The sequence below is a fragment of the Wolffia australiana genome, chromosome 6 (genome assembly GCF_029677425.1).
Source record: "Wolffia australiana isolate 7733 chromosome 6, ASM2967742v1".
NCBI lineage: Eukaryota > Viridiplantae > Streptophyta > Magnoliopsida > Alismatales > Araceae > Wolffia > Wolffia australiana.
This window is the reverse complement of record NC_135840.1, coordinates 3467037-3485450: the sequence shown is the minus strand read 5'-3', so window position 1 is coordinate 3485450 and position 18414 is coordinate 3467037. Positions and strand designations below refer to the sequence as shown.

The window sequence follows — 18414 nt, the reverse complement described above, 5'->3', positions numbered from 1 at the left end:
GAGTTGACTGTTGGGAATGACTAATCTTCCTTTGTATAACAAAGTATCATTTGTGAATGTGAAATTAGTATACTTGCCCAACTGTTCAGAGATAGTTGTAATAATCTCCTGGCACTTAGGGTCTTCTTCCACTTCTTTCTTTACAGTGGCTAAGTCAATTGTACACATAGATGAGACTCCCATAGCCATCAACTGGCTTAGTCCTGGGACACGAGACAGAGCATCTGCGGCAGCATTGTGTTGTCCTTGTTTGTACTCTATTTCAAAATTGAACCCCATCAGTTTGCAGGTCCACTTCTCATATGGATCTTGCACTTGTCTCTGCTTCAGTAAAAATTTCAGACTATATTGATCTGTGTGTATAATGAAGGCTTGATGTATCAGATAATGACGCCTTTTTCTGTACCGCAATTACAATTGCCATTAATTCTCTCTCTCTCTCTCGTTAGCAGACTTTACTTGACATCGTTTTGACAGGGCCTGACTGAAGTAGGCCACTGGTCTTCCCCCTTGCATGAGTACAGCCCCTACTCCCACGCCTGATGCATCAGTTTCTATGATGAATGGAGCACTGAAATTTGTCAAAGCTAGCACTGGGGTCTGGGCCATGGCTGTTTTCAGCATTTCAAAAGCTATTTGGGACTCGTTGTTCCATACAAAAGCATTCTTCTTCAGTAATGCCGATAAGGGAGCAGCTTTTAAAGCATAATTTCTGACAAATCTCCGATAATAGCCGGTAAGACCTAAGAAACCTCGGAGTTCCTTCAGGGTCTTAGGAATCGGCCAATTGACTATTGCTTCCACTTTTGCTGAATTGGTTCTGACTCCTTGGTTGGAAATCCAATGACCCAAGAATTCCAACTGGTCCCGGCTAAACTGGCATGCATTTTTTTGCATTAATGTGCAGGTCATTTTTGGCCAAAATTTTAAAAACTTGATCAAGGTGCCTGGCATGCATTTCTTGGGAAGTACTGTACATAAGTATATCATCAAAGAAAACAAGCATGAACTGACGCAGGTAAGTCTTGAATAGAGAATTCATGAGGCACTGAAATGTTGCGGGGGCATTCATGAGCCCAAAAGGAATTCGTAGTGTACTTCATGTGTCCTGAAGGCAGTCTTGGCCACATCTTCCTCTTTCATTCTAATCTGATGCTATCCTGATTTAAGTTCTAGTTTGGAGAAGATGACTGACCAGTGCAACTCGTCCAACAGTTCTTCCACAATTGGTATCAGATATCGGTTGGGTATGGTGAGTGCATTCAGTGCTTTATAATTAACACAGAACCTCCATCCTTGATCTTTTTTCTTCACTAATAAAACAGGGCTTGCAAATGGGCTCTTTGACGGTCTGATCAATTTTGCTTCAAGTAGTTCTTGAATCAGCCTCTCAATTTCATCCTTCTGTAAAAAAGAATACCGATAGGGTCTAATGTTTACTGGTTGAGCATTTGGAACTAAATTTATAGCATGATCTACTTCACGGGCTGGGGTTAGCCCTGTGGGTGGATCAAAAACCAGGGGAAACTTGCTTTTCAAATGGTGTATTTCTTTAGACACTTCCACATAGCACTCGTCCTCGTTGAATTCCATCTGATGCAACTCTAGAACTGCCAATTGCTTGTTCTCATAACTCTTCCCAGTGATTTCTGTGACAGATGGGAACAGGACAACTGTTGGTCGCCCTCTAATGTAACTTTCTGACCATTCAGCTCAAATCTGAGTAATAACCGTTCCCAGTGAATTTTAGTCCACCCTAGAGAGGTCAACCATGACATTCCTAAAATGAGGTCTGTGCCCTTGAGGCAGAAGGGGAGGAAATCAGCTCTTAAAGTTACCCCTTGCACTTGGAATGGTACTCCTCTGCACACTCCTTGTCCCGGATTTGTTTCTCCATTTCCCAACATGACCGCGAATTGCACAGTTAGATCTGTCAATAATTTGAAATTTTCCTTCAGTTCTATGGATATGAAGTTATGCGATGCTCCACAGTCAATCATTACCACAACCTCTGCTCCATGAATTCTTCCTTTTAACTTCATGGATTTTGGGTGAGTTATTCCCATCATCGTATTCAGAGAAAGAAGGAGCTGTTTTTCTTCCTCTGGTTCTTTCCCCACTTTGATCTCTTGGACAATATGTTCCTCTTCTCCTATTTCTTTATCTTCTTCTGCTACGACAAAAAATTGAAGTGTTTTCTTGCATCGATGGCCAAGACCAAACTTCTTGTTGCAATAAGAACACAGGCCTTTCTCTTGACACTTGTGGAACTCTTCCCCTGTTAGCATTATCTTCTTTTTGTATACAGGCGTCGCTAGATTGGCTTCTGATTCTTTGAATTTTTCTATGGACCGACTCCCACCTACTGATCCATGGGAATTTGTCGTGTGAACCCTGCTTTGCTGGAAGCGTGATCCACCATTAGGTGGTCGACCTCCTTTCTGACAGTGACTTTCCCACGCCTGCCACAAGAGGTTGAGTCATTTCTCAGTTTTTAGTGCCAGATCCATCAATCTTCTCAATCCCAAAAATTCCTCTACATCCATTTCTGTCTGGATTTCTTTTTTCAATCCTTTTAGGAAGATGTCGTACGTGATATCTTCCGGCATTGGTGGAAAGCACACCGACAATTTTTCACATTCTTTACGATATTTCTTCACCGTTCCTGTCTGCTTGATGTCCATAAACTGGTGCTTAATATTGTCACCTAATGTTTCATCAAATCTCTTTCCAATTTGGATCTTGAAGTCGTTCCAATCTGTGAATGTATATCGATCAGTAGTCCACAGATACCACTGCAAGGATTCACTCTCTAAATTCGCCATAGCCACATCTATTAGATCTTCCGTTAACACTTCTTGGACCTGAAAACAACGTTCCATTCCTCTCACCCATCCTTCAACATCTTCTCGAAATTTCGGTGCTTCCATTTTACTCCTCATTTGTTGTAACTGTGTCTTGTTTCTATTCTCGTTGCGCTCGTCGTTCTTGATCTCATTTTCCCCCAATCCATGGCTCTTCCCTTTCTGTTGGTTCGGTGGCCAATCTCCATCATTCCTGTGTTCTTCTGATGTATTTCCCTGATTCAACACTGTCAGACTTCGCAATACTTGCCTTAGCAATTCACCCTTCTCCTTGGTTTCCTCGCGCAATATTTTCATCTCTTCCGCCATCTTTCTCTGTTCTGCTTTCATCTCGCCCAATTCCTCCTCCTTTGCATCCAATCGTGCTTCTACTTCTTTCAGCGTCATTCTTGATGGCCAAGATCACTGCTCTGATACCAATGATACGCAACTGTATCGAATTGGTAAAGAAATGCGGTAAATAGGACTTACAGAAGGTCCCCGCTCTATCTACTTGTCTGACAAGAAGAACCACGCCGTCGTCTCCAAGCTTCTCTTCAACCTCGGATCCCAGGAGAGCCCCTAGCCGAATGCAGCCTCCAGCTCCTCCAGAATTCCCACTCAAGAAAGGCCCAGATACTCCGTGTCCCCTATTTCTTGTCCCCCCCCTTTATTTATACTGCTTCTTTATTTCAATAAAGGTGGTCGTTTTGACAGGTGATTGCCGGCTGGCTCACTGCCTGTCGCTACTTTCTTTCTCCTTCTTTCATAAACTTTCAACAGAATCATATCAGTTACCTGCCTGAATCTTGGCTAAAGAGTGTGAACATTCTTTCGTTTACATCCCTTACCGGATAAAGACAAGTTTCACCTCCCTCATTACGCCCAACCTGGACGAGCCTGCCACAACGTGATTACTAAATGCTGAAATGGAGTTTGGTGGATTTAAAGACACACTTCATAGAACGACATAGTATGTGAACCCATTCATTACATCAGAGTCGTTTGAAATCAAGAAACAAAACAAGTTCAGGAATATGATACGAACCCGCAAGTTCCTATTTTGATAGAGTACGTGAATGGAGGGAGAAGATGCCCCTAGAATGGTTGTCCGAATGGTGACAAGGAGTACTGGTGTGGACTTTGGCTAGACAAGAGGCAGGGGGAATGGACGTTTCCTTGAAGGTCTGATGGGGTGAACGTAGTCGGAGAGAAGGTATTGATGGAATGGGCTTTGCTAGCGGAGAAAGAGATGAATCAACTTTGCTATACTTCCTTGTCTGCCCTCTTTAAAAGGGAAATACAATCATAATTGAAAATGATTAAAATGCCCCTATTGAGCTGACATGACAAAACTAACCCAAGGTGGGATGGGGGGTTGTATCAGAACACTGGTGCCGCGTTGAATTTGAAACAACTGTTCCACAACTCCCTCTTCTCGCCCCTGAGATCAAGGAAAGTGCCTATGTGCAAGGTATATTGCCGGAGATCCATACATAAAGCTTAAGAAATCGACCCTACAGATAGAAATAGATAATAGATATGTCTATTAGAACTGAATTGGATTTGGGATTTCTATACAGAGATTGGAAAAACCTCCTCCGTATGCACATTGGCCAGTTCAGTCAGCTCAAGTACCATGTCATCATACCGCTTCTATTCCCATACAAAATGTACATAATTATCAACGCTCTCAATGACTCTTCCTCCACCAGCTGTTCCTCATGAAATGGTAGAAATTCAAGACACCAAAATTGTGAATTATGGATCCAGAATTTCAGCACAAAAAAAAAGGACTATGTGATCACTGCAAGGATTGCTTCACTCCGGATACCAATGTAAGAGTCACCTGAGGAATCTAAATTTGATTCTAATCTGGGAAGGAAAGGAGACACATGAAATACCTGAAGAATTTGTTCTAGGAATGTGTTAACCTCAGATATCCCGAAGACCTACATCCTCGGGCTCTTTAAAAATGTTGGGTAGTATACACAGGCTCCAGCTCATGGTTTTGATAGTCGGAGGAACTACCCACAATTTTATTAATCCTCACATTCTGCTTATACTGTCCATTCTGGTTCTAGATGGACCGTGATTTGATGTCATACTGGGAGACGGTTACCTGAGATTGCCTCTGGGAATTTGCTTAAATTTTCCTTTATATCTCTAGGGATTAACTACTGAGCAGGATGTTCTTTCGTTACCCCTCAGAAACATTGATGTGGTGTTGGGGGATCAATTGTCTCTGGGAATTTGCTCAAGTCTCCTTTGGCTGGTTCTACTCAAATTACAATCTCGTGACTCTCTAAATCCTTTGGTGTGATTGAATCTATGAGCTTCACACTGACCAGGGTTTCAAACCACGCGATCTGCCTGCATCTCAGCGAGTTCATGAACTAGTGAGGAGTTAAAGGAAATTCACAAGGATTCATGGTAACTGTGACCCTAATCAGGCCATGCTATTTCTACCTAAGGTTTTTGATATGTTGCTAGTTTATCCACCCAAACGGCCTTGTGATCACAAAATTCAGTTTCTACTGTGATCCATACCAGTACATATCAGGCCAGACAGTTAGTGTCACCTGCATAAAAATGAGTCTGAGATCTTGATAAATTGTATTCTCAAGTTATATGCCTTCTATTCCTTTTTCCAGCCCAGCCTTCTTGATTAAAAAGAAAGGAGGGAGGCCGAGTCTGCATAGATTATCGAGCTTTAAAAAAATATACGTTCGATTTTTATTTATTGCTTGTGATGGTTTGTTCTAGAGTTCTTTGATGATATACTGCTGGTGTACAGCAAAACTCTGGGGATCATGAGCTCCATATCCATACATGGATATTTGTGCCATCCGAAGGTTCAAGGAAATGGAGTCCCATCTAATTGGACTTCAGCCTTCTTGCCTTGACATATTCTTATAGGGATTCTGTCTATACTCCACTCTTGACGCTCTCACCTTGTCCCCATGGTGGAAGGTGGGAACCTAATTAGAAGGCCTCCTAACAGGTTGCTTTCATTGTCAACGAATATAGGGCAAAATATATCAGGGCGAACTACATCAGGGGAACCATGTCAATGACACTTGGGGCCAGACACTGCCTCCTTCCAAGTCGATAACAGAGAAAAGGAAGGTTAAATGAATTTTATCTGAAGTAACCTGGAATAAGGAGGACATGACTCAGTGACCCTTGTCAGAAAAATAGAGGTGCCTTCCGTGGAGACATCATGAAAGGATGGGTCAAGAGTATGGAGCCTTTTTTGCTGGTGTTTCATGCACCCGATGGGGAGAGGCTGGATAAAGTGATGGTGTCTGGAAGGGACATCACCATAATAGTATAAATGGAAGACTTGTCAGTTTGGCTTGGAGAATTGGAGCTTTACACAATTTAATGCACTGAGTTAATGGAGGAATTCCAGCTGACAGTGTATCCGAGTTTATTGTTTCAATTTATGGTGGAAAATGGCAAATGAACGAAAGGGCAATGCATTTTTAATGGCGTATCATTAGCAATCAAAGCGCGGACTTTTTACCCCTTCAATTGAATGGGAATGACCTGACACTGGCATGGGCATGGTTGACATCACCGGGTAAGACCTTGATCCGTTGGAATCATTTGATTCTAAAACTCAAGATTGGGGGTTTGGGGTCAAATCATCATATTACATGGAGACCAGAGTTTAACCTGGTCTATGAATGCCAAGGCTGGTAATTCCACCCAGTCACTGCTTCTATTGCTTCATTATACTGTAGGGCCCATAAAAATTTAGGATCCAGCTTCTCATGCAGTTTTCTAGTCATGGACCTCATCTGGTAATGTGTCAATTTCTAATATACCACCTCCCTAGTAGAAATTTGAGGTCCCTATGAGAAAAATCTGAATAAGTTTTCATGCGCACCTGCACCTCGAATAAAATTCTTCTTGATAAGGTCAATGATTTGATATCTTTAAATCAGATACTGATTGGCATCATCTATTGGGAATTTTTTCCCCTGCCTGATCAGTTTCCCACTAACCATCTTAAAGGGCGTGAGTTTGAATGTCAATTGTAAGCGTGTGTTGTAATTCAATTGAGCCTAGGGCAGTCACAGACTCCAATTTTTGAAAAATCTCTGGAAAAGTGAGAATTTACATCTCAATTTGGGTGTTTGTTTTCATGTTTGAAGATTTATTTTTAGTCAATACTTTTATTTGTTATCTTTGTTATTTGGTGGCAGTAATTAAGATTTTTCTCTGAAGCATTGGCATCAAGGCAATATTTTGTCGTCATTTCCCCTAAGAGATTCCTTTACAAGTTTACGTATTATTTGATGAAATTATATATCTTGAAGACTATATTTGAACTACTTCACCCTTCTTTATGGTTTGTCATTGTGCAGTGGTTTTTCCCTGTCATTATTTTTTCAGGAATCGTAAGCTTAGCTACCTTTTTGGGATGTTCGAAAAATATCAATGTGTCTTTGATGATTTTGTGAACTAGCATTCTGACCGTTGGATAATTTCGTTGAACCTACAGATGTTATAATTATAAAATTACGAAGAAATAACTTCTCTCTCTCTCTCACTCATTCCCATACTTGAAGCTTCTTTGTGGATCAATTTATTAGCGTTAAGTTCATCTTCGTAATTTTTCTGCTGCATTTTCATCTTATGGGTAATTATTTTTTTAAGTGTTGGAATTATTTTCTTATACTGGGAAAATATTCACATTTTTTTCAGACGACTTAAAGTATCTTAACATGTTGCTTTATAGATTATCTACAAATTTTATGTAAAAAATACAAATTAATTAAGCCTTCAAATATTTATCTAATATTATACTGAGAACATCAATGAAACCGTCTTCCTAAAATGATTTCTCAGGGTTAGTTTTGAGTTGGAGCCAGGAACTAATGGGAACACAACGGACTTCAAAGAAGGAACAAAGAAGTTGGAATGGGGTTTGAAGAAGGTATATAACGTTATCCGTCCTCCCTTTTTTTATTAAGAGTTCAAATGAAATACAGTTTATGAAATTGGAAAATTTCCGACTCTTTTGAGCTGTATGTGAAGCTCTGAAGCAAATGGTACGTGATGTTGAGTTTGATTTCTAGCTGTGGCGTAGTGGGAGTTTCTGATAATGATAATAAACACATCGATTCCTAAACAGTTATGCTAGTTCCAATCCTTGTCTTAATGTTACTTAGAAATAAGAACTCTGCCTGTTTTCCCGAAAATTTGTTGATTTCTAGAACCCATCTTTTTGGCATCATTTTCATATTGATCAATGAACTTAATCTTAAAATTTGCTCACCTTCCTCATGCAATCTTCCAGATAGTTGGCGGATCTGAGCACACTCTCCGCGCAAAGCTCACATTCAACCAAGAATCACATGGTAGGGAGCTTGTGTTTCAAGTTTAAACATTTTCAATTTGTTTTAAGTTTTTATGCCAAGAGTTTATCTGAAATTATGATCTTCTAGCTCTCCGTAAAAGTTTTGCTAACATTTTTTAAATATTAGGATACCACCTAATCTGTTGAATCCTTTCCCATGCCTAGTCTCAAAGATGTTGAAACTCCTTTTATTTGCTTTTCAATTCAGGAAACATCATGAGAGAAGCGGGGCCTATTAATATGACTTTCACCATACCGATGTTCAATTCGTCCAGGTTACAGGTTTGTAATTCGTTTTTCCTGGGTGGAAATCTCTGTTTTTCTATTACAAATTGTCTTTGTTTGAGAAGAATCATGCCAGTTCTCTGTTAATTGCTTTTACATATTTTTTAAATGCGGGAATTGGTAGTGTTGGTCAGTCGGTTCTTTAGTTTTTGAGTAGTTCAAGTTTGCGTAGGATTTCTATACTTCATAATTTATGTAAGCAGGGATTAGTTTCTTGTCACCTTTGTCAAGAAAATAACTGATACTTGTGCTGCCTATGCACCTTGTTGGTTTACTTGGGTCTTGTGAACAGGAAGAAAAGGAAAAAAAAGTATGATTAAAACTCTGATTAAGGCACGCACAAAGCCAAAAGTTGCCTACTGATAATCTGATGGCCTTATTCTGTGGCTCAAAAAAGTGAAAACCACTCATCTTTAAGGTGATTTTGTCAAATTAATGGGAAATTTCTCATACTTTCTTCATCACAGTTCAAAATTTTGATTTGCCTAAAATTTTGGGCTTCATAGGGACAAACTTTCTGAGTGGTGATTCAGAGTGATAATGTTGTAAATATGTCAGCTCTTACACTTTTTCCTGCATAATATCCACATTATCTAACACCAAAATACAATTTTTTTTTTCAGGTTAGATACCTCGAAATTGCAAAAAAATCTAGAACCTACAACCCGTATCGCTGGGTGAGATATGTAACCCAAGCCAATTCATATGTCGCTCGCTTGTGATGGAGATGATAATAGTCATAAAAGCGCCGACCCCGCTGAAGAAAGAGTTGAAGGTTACATGTTCCCTTTGTGTTTCTCACTCCACTTTCTCTTAGAAAGCGTTTTGGATGGTATTTGTTTATTTTTCCAGAAAGAAACATCCAGAAAGAAGCGTTTCAATGAGTTTCTCTTGATTGTAGTTCTATCCTAGTTTAATCTATCTGTTTTATTAGAAGTCTGAATTTCCAAAGGTATGGAAAATGACTTTCATCTCTAAACTAATAATGGAGTCATTGAAACATAATTTTCAATCCAGTAGAGATGCATGCCAAAACCTTCACATCAATATTTTATAAATGGTAGCTTTGCTTTTTCCTTAGCTAGAACTTCGCTAAAACCTTTACTTCAGCCTGATAAACATCAATAATATATATTTTTGCTTCTGTTTTGTTTATTATAGATTAACATGTTTCATGTGCACTAATGAATCATCTGCCCTCCATTATTCAAAGAATGAGAATAATCACTAGCTAGGGAAAAAATGTAACCAGTGGTGATTTGGGGTAATCAGTCAATACATGTCTTAATGGAAGAAATTATATGACTAGACCAATATTTTTGGGGAGACAATATGATGTTTAACAGTCAATACACCTTTGTCCTTTTCAATTTGCTATTTACGCCACTCAAATAGATAGAGTTATTTATAAGTTTGGAGACTTAACTCACGCAATACTTCAATATAAATTTCATAATGTGGGAATGAATTTCCATTTACTGCTCATGTTCCTATCTTCATATGTGCTCTTTCATTATAGTGTTTAATGTTTCTATTCAACAATCTTTATTAGTAAACATAACTTAATCAATTGTTGGTTTTGGCACATGTGATATTATATATTTCCTCATGTAACTCATCCTAGAGGCATTTGTGTTATGAGGAGCTGTTGGAGTAACACATTAAAAATCCAAAAATTGAGTTAAATATGTCATGAGGTTTTTGATTTGTACACCACCATTAACATTTTTCCTTACAAGAACAATAAAAATAAGGGCCTAATCAATTTGGAGAAAGTATTGAAAAAGTGAACTTCATCGCATCATCTTCCTAGAGTAGACTTCTTATACTGCGGGTAGATGATCCCATCTTGACCACATAATCACCTTCATGGACTTGTTATTGTGTTTGGTATTATTAGATCTACTGTTTAGAATCACATGATTAGGGATTTGTAGGTCATACTCAAAACATGCACATTCCTTGTTTGGTATTTCCATGCACAACATGTTCTTTGTGTCTCATGGCTTAAGATTACTTACACGATCAATATATGAATTAATGTGGTTGATGCTTAGTGTTTACTTAGAATTCAAGATGATGAAATATTCCTGTTAAAATATACTTCAATCCACTTCATGACCTGTGACATTTATCTCAATAGTTTACATACTGAGTAGGTAAAGGTGATTCACTTCAACACAAGCATTTTGGAAAATTTCATGAATTTTGGAGTGACTGGGCCCAAAATTTATGCAACATGAGCATACAAATTCCTCCTTTGTAGAGTAATCAAATTTCCTTCACATATCCTTGAGTATCATCATGACAGCTAGCGCGTGATAATGAAAATGTAAGAGATCACCAAGATACCTGATTACCAAGCCTATCCTTCTAGGCCGACCCTAGATTGTCTAATTTCAAAAAAACTAAAAAACCATCTAGAAAATTCAAGAAAAGTCTCCCAGAATTTACTCTATACTGAAAAATAACAAGACTAAGATATAGGTTATAAAAGATTGATTTGAGATGATCTAATTCAATAAGCAAATAGTTCGATGACACACCAAATAAGACACACAATTCAAATTGATAAGCCATTTAATGCACATTCCTTGCTTACCATGTGATCAATAAATACTCCAATCTCAAATATTTATGTCATATCTCTTTGTTGATGTACACTTAAAAAAAACTAAATTCAAAGAAAAAACTCAAATCTTGCAAAATGTATCATATTATAAACTAGAGACACTATTTTTTTTTCAATTGACCAAACCCAGAGGCCCATTGTTAAGGCACAATAACACCTACTATATCACCAAAATAAAAAATAAAAAACTTACAACCTAGTATTATCCTTCAATAGAAAAAATTACTCCTTCCCAATAAACATGGTCGTTCTGTTCTTTTTGTGCGAATTGTTTGTTCTGTTCGGTTTTCTGAACAGAACAAAAACAAGTTCGAACAGAACATTTCACAGACCTGTGTGCGGTTCTTTTGTTCGCTTTGTGCAAATTTTGTTCTAGTTCTGTGCGAATGTGCGAATTTTGTTTGTTTTTTTTTTTAAAAGAACAGAACAAAGAACAAATGTTCATTTTTGTCCATGTGCGGTTCTTTTTTGCGAATTTTTTGTTCGTTTAAAATGAACAAAAAAATAGAAATATAGAGATTTATTGTCCAGTTCAGTCAGCCTGCCATTAAAAGCCTACCCATTACTGGTGGAAGGACAAGACATCAAGCCCTTGGCTGTGGGAAGAACAGGTTGCCGGGTCCATTCGATCCGGCAAGTGTTGTCCTGGAGTCTTCTCCCCTCCTTTCCCGATTTTCGCGCAGGGCAGAGCGATCTGGTATCAAAATCCAGCGATGATTTCGCGATTAGAGGCTGCATTATCGTCGAAACCAGCTATTTCGCTGTCACCCACCATGGCCGGGCCTCTGCTCAATCACGGGGCGATCATGGGTTTCCATCTTCTTCGGCGACCTGTTCATAGATGACCCGCAGGAAGAGAAACAAGGGCATTTTCCTCCTTTTCTGATCTTGGATTTGTCAAAGAAATTCTCTGATCTTGGATAAAGGGCCGGTATCTGGTTGGAATTCTCGCCCCCCTTTTTCCCCGTTTGCTGTTCTTTTTTTCTTCTTGATCCGGGTTTGCTCTTCATCTAATGAATGTCCGACCTTGGATATAAGGTCTGTGCCAACCCCATCTGGGTATAATTTTCCGAATCTTGTCGAAATCTCTCCACCTTTTTCCCCATCTGCTGTTTGTTCCTCGTGCTATTTTTTTTTTGTGACAAACCTGATCTTGGGTTGCCTTTCATCCAACAAAATCTCTGATCTAGGATAAAGGGTCGGTGCCAATTCCATCTCTTTGTTTCTTCCGTATCTGATCGAAATTCTCACCACCCTTTTCCCATTTGTAGCCCTTTCTTAGTGTTAGAGCTTGCCCTTCGTTTAACTGATCTCCGATCCTGGATTACGAGTCGGTGCCAATTCCATCTGATTATTATTTCTGCATCTGGTCGAAATTCGCTGCACCCTTCTCCCTATTTGCAGTCTGTTCTTCGTGCTAGAGATTTGTTTGCCAAACCTGATCTTGGGTTCGCCTTTCAGCAAAAAAATATTCGATCTTGGATAAAGGGTCGGTGCTGATTACATCTTTTTACAAATTCCTCATCTGATCAGAACTGTCGCCACCCTATTCCCCATTTGTGGTCTGTTCTTCGTTCCTGGGATTCTTTTTGCTTGAAATTTGACAATGAAGAGGAAATGCGGCAAATGGCCGACATTCCCGTCGTTGAGACCGAACCCATCAAGCGATCAACAAGAAGAAGCCGCCCGAGACCGCAAGAAATGCCGAGAGGAGCCCGGATCTTCGTCCGTTCCCAGTGATCCTTGCAAGAACGCATCTCTGCCGTCGGATTTCCGTTTGAGGGGGTTGAAGAGAAAGCTGGGCTGCATCGAGGCCTGCACTCGGATCGGGAGAAGGAAGAAACTGGAGAGCGAGTTCATCCTTGGAACGGAGATCGGTCAAGGGAAATTTGGGTCTGTTAGATTGTGCATTAATCGCGCCACTGGCGATGAATTCGCCTGCAAGACTCTTCCCAAGAACGGAGAAGAAACTGTTCATCGGGAGGTGGAGATCATGCAACATCTCTCAGGCCATCCTGGAGTGGTTACTCTTATGAAGGTTTATGATGATTCAGACAGTGTTCATTTGATCATGGAACTTTGTTCCGGCGGGCGACTGCTCGATCATATCGCCAGAGAAGAAATGCATTCTGAACAGAAGGCTGCTCAATTGATGAAGGAACTGGTGCTTGTGATTAAGTATTGTCATGATATGGGAGTTATTCATAGAGATGTGAAACCAGAGAACATCCTCTTGACGGCTTCGGGGAGGATGAAGCTCGCCGATTTCGGGCTTGCCGTCCGAGTTACCAAGGGTGAGGATTGATTGATTGCTTGCTTCTCTGGTTGCTGATCATCCTCTTCGAGATTTTGTCAGATTTATGATCGTGTGCATGCTTTGTGTCCTGTCGCCAAATCCATTGTGTAATCAGAATGAAAGTTCAACTTGTAATTATATGCCGATTTCTGATACGGGTAATACTATCGTGTAATCAGATAAAATGCCCGGCAGATTGATTATATGGTGGTTCATGAATCTGTAATATCTTCTTCATGTCAATTGCACGTTGCTGCAAAATCTTTCCTGTAATGAGAATGAATGTTCAATGTATGATTCACGATATCATGATATCAGTAGTATCATGATGTAATTCTACGGAATGTTTAACAAATGAGCATTTGCTGATTCATGATATCAGTAATATCATGATGAGATCATACTCTCGGACTGATTGTTCAAAAATATGATTTTATGCTGATTCATGATATGGGTGGTATCTTGATATAATCAGAAGTGTTTAACATACGATGATGCAGTGATTCATCCCGAGTACATGATGATATTACCCATATATCGGTAATATCATCATGTACTTGGAATGAATGTCCCACACATGATTATATCCCGATTCACGCATGACTATATTATCGTGTATTTATCACTGTTAGAATCAGGTGGGTTTTTAATAAATTTTGGCTGGCCACAAGGTTGCCGTTTCCAAATGGGTCTTGTAATAAGGATAAATGTTTAACATATGGTTATATGCTGATTCATTTTATGGGTAATATCATCGTGTTATGAGAATGAGTGTTTAACTTATAATTATATGCTGATTCGTATATGGGTAATAGCATTGTATACCCAGAATGAATGTTGGACATGGAATCTTATGTTGATTCGTGATATGGGTAATATCATCTGCATGAATCTCATGGTTTTGTGATGAATTTTGGCAGGCCAGAAGCTGTCTGGCGTTGTGGGAAGTCCAGCCTATGTTGCTCCGGAGGTTCTCTCCGGCCATTACTCTGCAGAAGTGGACATTTGGGGAGCGGGGGTTCTCCTACACTTGCTCTTGGTGGGCGCCCTTCCATTCCTTGGAGATTCTCTGGAATCTATTTTTCAAGCCATCAAGACCTCGGAGCTCGATTTCTCCTCCGGGCGATGGGGCTCTGTCTCAGACCTTGCTCGCGACCTGGTACGGCGCATGCTAAGGAGAGATGTTGCCAAAAGAATCACTGCAGAGGAAGTGCTCAGTAAGCTACCCTCTATCTGCATCTTTCTACTTCTTTCTCAATTTATCCGTCCCAATCTCTCTCTCTCTCTATCTCTTTCTATCCCTCCATTAATATTTATTTCTGTCTCTATCTAAATCTATCTCTATCCGTTAAGCTTTATCTCCACCTCTATTTCTATTTGTTAAATCTCTATCTCTATCTCTATCTCTATCGCTATCGCTATCTCTATCTCTATCTCTATCTCTATCTCTATCTCTATCTCTATCTCTATCTCTATCTCTATCTCTATCTCTATCTCTATCTCTATCTCTATCTCTATCTCTATCTCTATCTCTATCTCTATCTCTATCTCTATCTCTATCTCTATCTCTATCTCTATCTCTATCTCTATCTCTATCCATTAATCTCTATCTCTATCTCTATTTTTATTTGTATCTCAATTTCTATCCGTAAATCTCTATCTCTATCCCTACCCATATCTCTAACTTTATCTCTATCTGTTAATCTCTATCTTTATCTCTATCCATTAATCTCTATCTAGATATCTATCTCTCCCTCATTCCTACCTTCTTTCTATTCTGTCTTTCCATCTCCATCTACCACGTTCTCTATATCTTTCCACTGACCATGTTTCTCACTTGTCAGGTCATCCTTGGATAACCTTCTACACAGAAGCGCCGACAAAAGAACCATCTCTCTCTCTAAAATCAGGTCCCAAGAACATCTCTTCCGATAACTCGGACGAGGAGGACCATGGCCTGGTTGATGTGCTGGCTGTTGCCCTATCTCAAGTGAGGATATCTGATCCCAAGAGAAGCAGGCCTTGCGTGCCCGGCACTGGCAGCGGACCTGTCCAGCAAGAGTACTCCTCCAACCTCAAATCCAACCTCTGTGCAGCCTTCTAATTTCAAATCCAACCCCTACCTCCCCTCCTCCCCGCTTTGCAGCAAATAGCTCAAAACAACTAATTCCAGCATCTTCTGTAAATATCTAACTCTCCTCCATATGTGCTCTCTATTCTGGCCTGGAGTTTTGTAGATATGAAGATTTTAGTTGGCTGATGATTCTATATTCTCTTTTACCCTAATTGTTGAAAATAGCTCAACTCTTTAATTTCCAGCATCTTTTGTAAATACCTAGTTCTCCCTCCCTCTCTCTCTCTCTCTCTCTCTCTCTCTATATATATATATATATATATATATCTTACATAGATTGATGAATACTAATCTCTGTATGTCTGTCTCAGTTTCTTCCCAATTGCTTTGTTGCTTGAGTCTTCAAAGTCCAGGACCTTCTGTAAACACCTAAATTTCTCTCTCTCTCTCTCTCTCTCTCTCTCTCTTACACATGAAATAAATTCTCAAAAAATCATAAAAAATATATAATTGATTTCTTGACACGAATAATTTATAATTTAAAATATTTAATGTGGAATAAATCATAAATGGAAAATGGAAATGTGGATATCCCTTTATTTTAGTTGAATAATTTAAAAGTTAGATTATTTAATGGCAAGATACAGAAAATATGTATTTGATTTTGTGAGTTAATTTATTTGACGTCAATAAAATTCCTTAACTTGGGGAGTGCATATATTCTTTGGAATAATTGAATGTAATAATTTAAGAGTTAAATTATTAAAATCAATAAAATTCCTATAACCATTTTAAGTTGTTTAAATGGTCATTTCTTGATTTATTTTACATGATTGTCATGTTTTAAATTTAAAAGTGATGAAATACAATTACATTTTGCTTTAATATTTCATTTATGTATTTGATTTATATGTTGCAATAATTTGCTGTGAAATGTTGGATGGAATGGGAACGTAGAAAAAATCTTGAAGGACCTAATGTAGGATCCCTAGGATATAGTTGACCAATAAAGAGAGATATTGGGCTTAGAATTTCGGCTATAATTGATAGTCAAGATACATTCATATCCTTGAACAACACACAAGACATATTATTCATATGATCTAGATGAAGAAACATGAGATATTACCTTGTTCTCCTCATGACATTAGAGACCAAAGTTAAAAACACTCAAATTAAAACTAGTCTTAGGTTGTAAATGTCTTAGCCGTACTGCAAGAGCGATGAACTCAAGGGTAATCCAAATCTGCTTATGTTGGGTTGGAGTCTTCTCTAGGCTCACTTATTTGGGAGGCGGACTAAGTGCTAGTGTATGACACAAGAAGGGGGTAAAGGAACCGTGTAGTTTGGTGGGGTATACTCCAGGATTGCACACAAATCTGTTTCCATCGAGTAACAAAGATAATGCTTAGAACAAACTCAGTGGTTAGTGGGGGTATACTCTAGGCTGCATGAGAGTTGGGGACCAAACTACAATTGGATATTGCAATTGTTTGCAAGTCTAATACATGGGTGCTCAATAATATGTATTATGATTGGTGGGGTTATGCTCCAGATCATAGGTCGTGTTCTGAGATTCTGATCCCCACAAGGAGAATGCCAGTTTCTCTGATTTCATATACTTGAGGGTTTTATAGCCCCATCAATCATAATACATATTATTGGGCACCCATGTCAAGGGACTTGGTCATGAACATATCATTTGCTAAACCTATAGGTCTTAATTTTCCTAATCTCCTCCAAATACCTATCATAACGAAGGCTATTACATTGCAAGTTTGATGTAACTCATTTGACAAGTTGATAACTTATGATATGTTCAAGAACTTGATGATGGTCTTCAATAACACAAATTTAGCCTGTCTTTATGAATGATTCTCATACTGAGGTAACATTATATGTTGTTGATGGGATACAATTGAAGAGTTAGAATCAAATATTTCACAATTATGTGGCTCAATGTTCAGCAGCCTCAATGAGCTATTGAGGTATGATGATGACATAAGCTTAGGCCATGAAACAATATAAGACAATTATTTGATGAGTTGAATAAGACTTAAGGATGAGAAATATCAAGAGTTTATTGAAGTGACATGAGGATGTGGTGAAGATGGTTGAAGTGACAAGGAGGTGAGATCTAGTCAGAGAATGGTTCCCTTCACTTTATCATTGACCTTGTCATTCAATTCCTTCCTGACTCGCACTTAACTTGCTTAAGAACATTAAAAGTAAACCCTAAGAAGGAAAAATATTGAGACCCCTTGGTTGTATTGACCAAAAAGAATGGTGTTCCATGTCCTTGAGAAGTACAAGCAAACAAAACACGTTAAGGTAGCCAGCCCTATCACAAAAGGATGTAAGAAACAACAGATATTGACACTATGATCTGAAATGTCATTAGAAAAGGAACTACACATAGTACCTTGTTAAAATAGCTCAGAGATGATATCTAGGCTATGAATATATTTGTGAAGTTTAGAACAATCACTTTATGGATATTGAACCTCAAGAATCCCGTAGGAAATATGGTATATTTGAAAAATTATTATGTTCCTAGCATAATAAAGAACATCATCTGTTATGAACATACTAGGAAATTCCTAACTATTGTGAATAATGGTAGTTCCATTTATTTTAGAAATACATTTATTTCATAGGCATCATTAGTAGAGGAATAAATCTATTATATTCTTCTTACCACTATCTTGAAGTGATATTGATCCTAAGAAGAGAAATAACTATGTGAAGAAGGCTTATCTTTATGAGCATATATAGCATTGCTAAAAGTTAGAGAACTTAAGATGAATCATATGCATAGTTAGTGCATTTGATTTTGAATCATATAATGGAGAATTATTATACCTTATGGGTAAAATACTCGTGTCTCCTAACTTGTAAAATGGAGAACATACC

General features: G+C 38.6%; 2 protein-coding genes across 2 annotated transcripts in view; both read left to right on the top strand.

Moving 5' to 3' along the window:
* The window catches only part of LOC144704190 (Clathrin adaptor complexes medium subunit family protein), a 36333-nt gene extending 26950 nt beyond the window's left edge, over window positions 1–9383 (top strand). Inside the window, exons 10-13 of the mRNA XM_078576484.1 lie at window positions 7704–7791; window positions 8155–8215; window positions 8423–8496; window positions 9123–9383. Coding sequence (XP_078432610.1) covers window positions 7704–7791; window positions 8155–8215; window positions 8423–8496; window positions 9123–9221 — 322 coding nt within the window. The 3' untranslated portion in view covers window positions 9222–9383. The remainder of the gene's footprint in view (window positions 1–7703; window positions 7792–8154; window positions 8216–8422; window positions 8497–9122) is intronic.
* A 2310-nt stretch (window positions 9384–11693) lies between these two features.
* On the top strand, window positions 11694–15715 carry PEPKR2 (phosphoenolpyruvate carboxylase-related kinase 2). The gene is made up of 3 exons (XM_078576874.1): window positions 11694–13425; window positions 14348–14644; window positions 15272–15715. The coding sequence occupies exons 1-3, from the start codon at window positions 12738–12740 to the stop codon at window positions 15529–15531; spliced, it is 1245 nt and encodes a 414-aa protein (XP_078433000.1). The 5' UTR covers window positions 11694–12737; the 3' UTR covers window positions 15532–15715.
* The last annotated feature ends 2699 nt before the right edge of the window (window positions 15716–18414 follow it).

Excerpts from the sequence above, each read along its gene's own strand:
- PEPKR2 (XM_078576874.1), top strand. The coding sequence starts at position 12,738 with ATGAAGAGGAAATGCGGCAAATGGCCGACATTCCCGTCGTTGAGACCG. Across the intron at positions 13,426-14,347 it reads TGCCGTCCGAGTTACCAAGG|GCCAGAAGCTGTCTGGCGTT; the intron begins GTGAGGATTGAT and ends GAATTTTGGCAG. Across the intron at positions 14,645-15,271 it reads CACTGCAGAGGAAGTGCTCA|GTCATCCTTGGATAACCTTC; the intron begins GTAAGCTACCCT and ends CTCACTTGTCAG.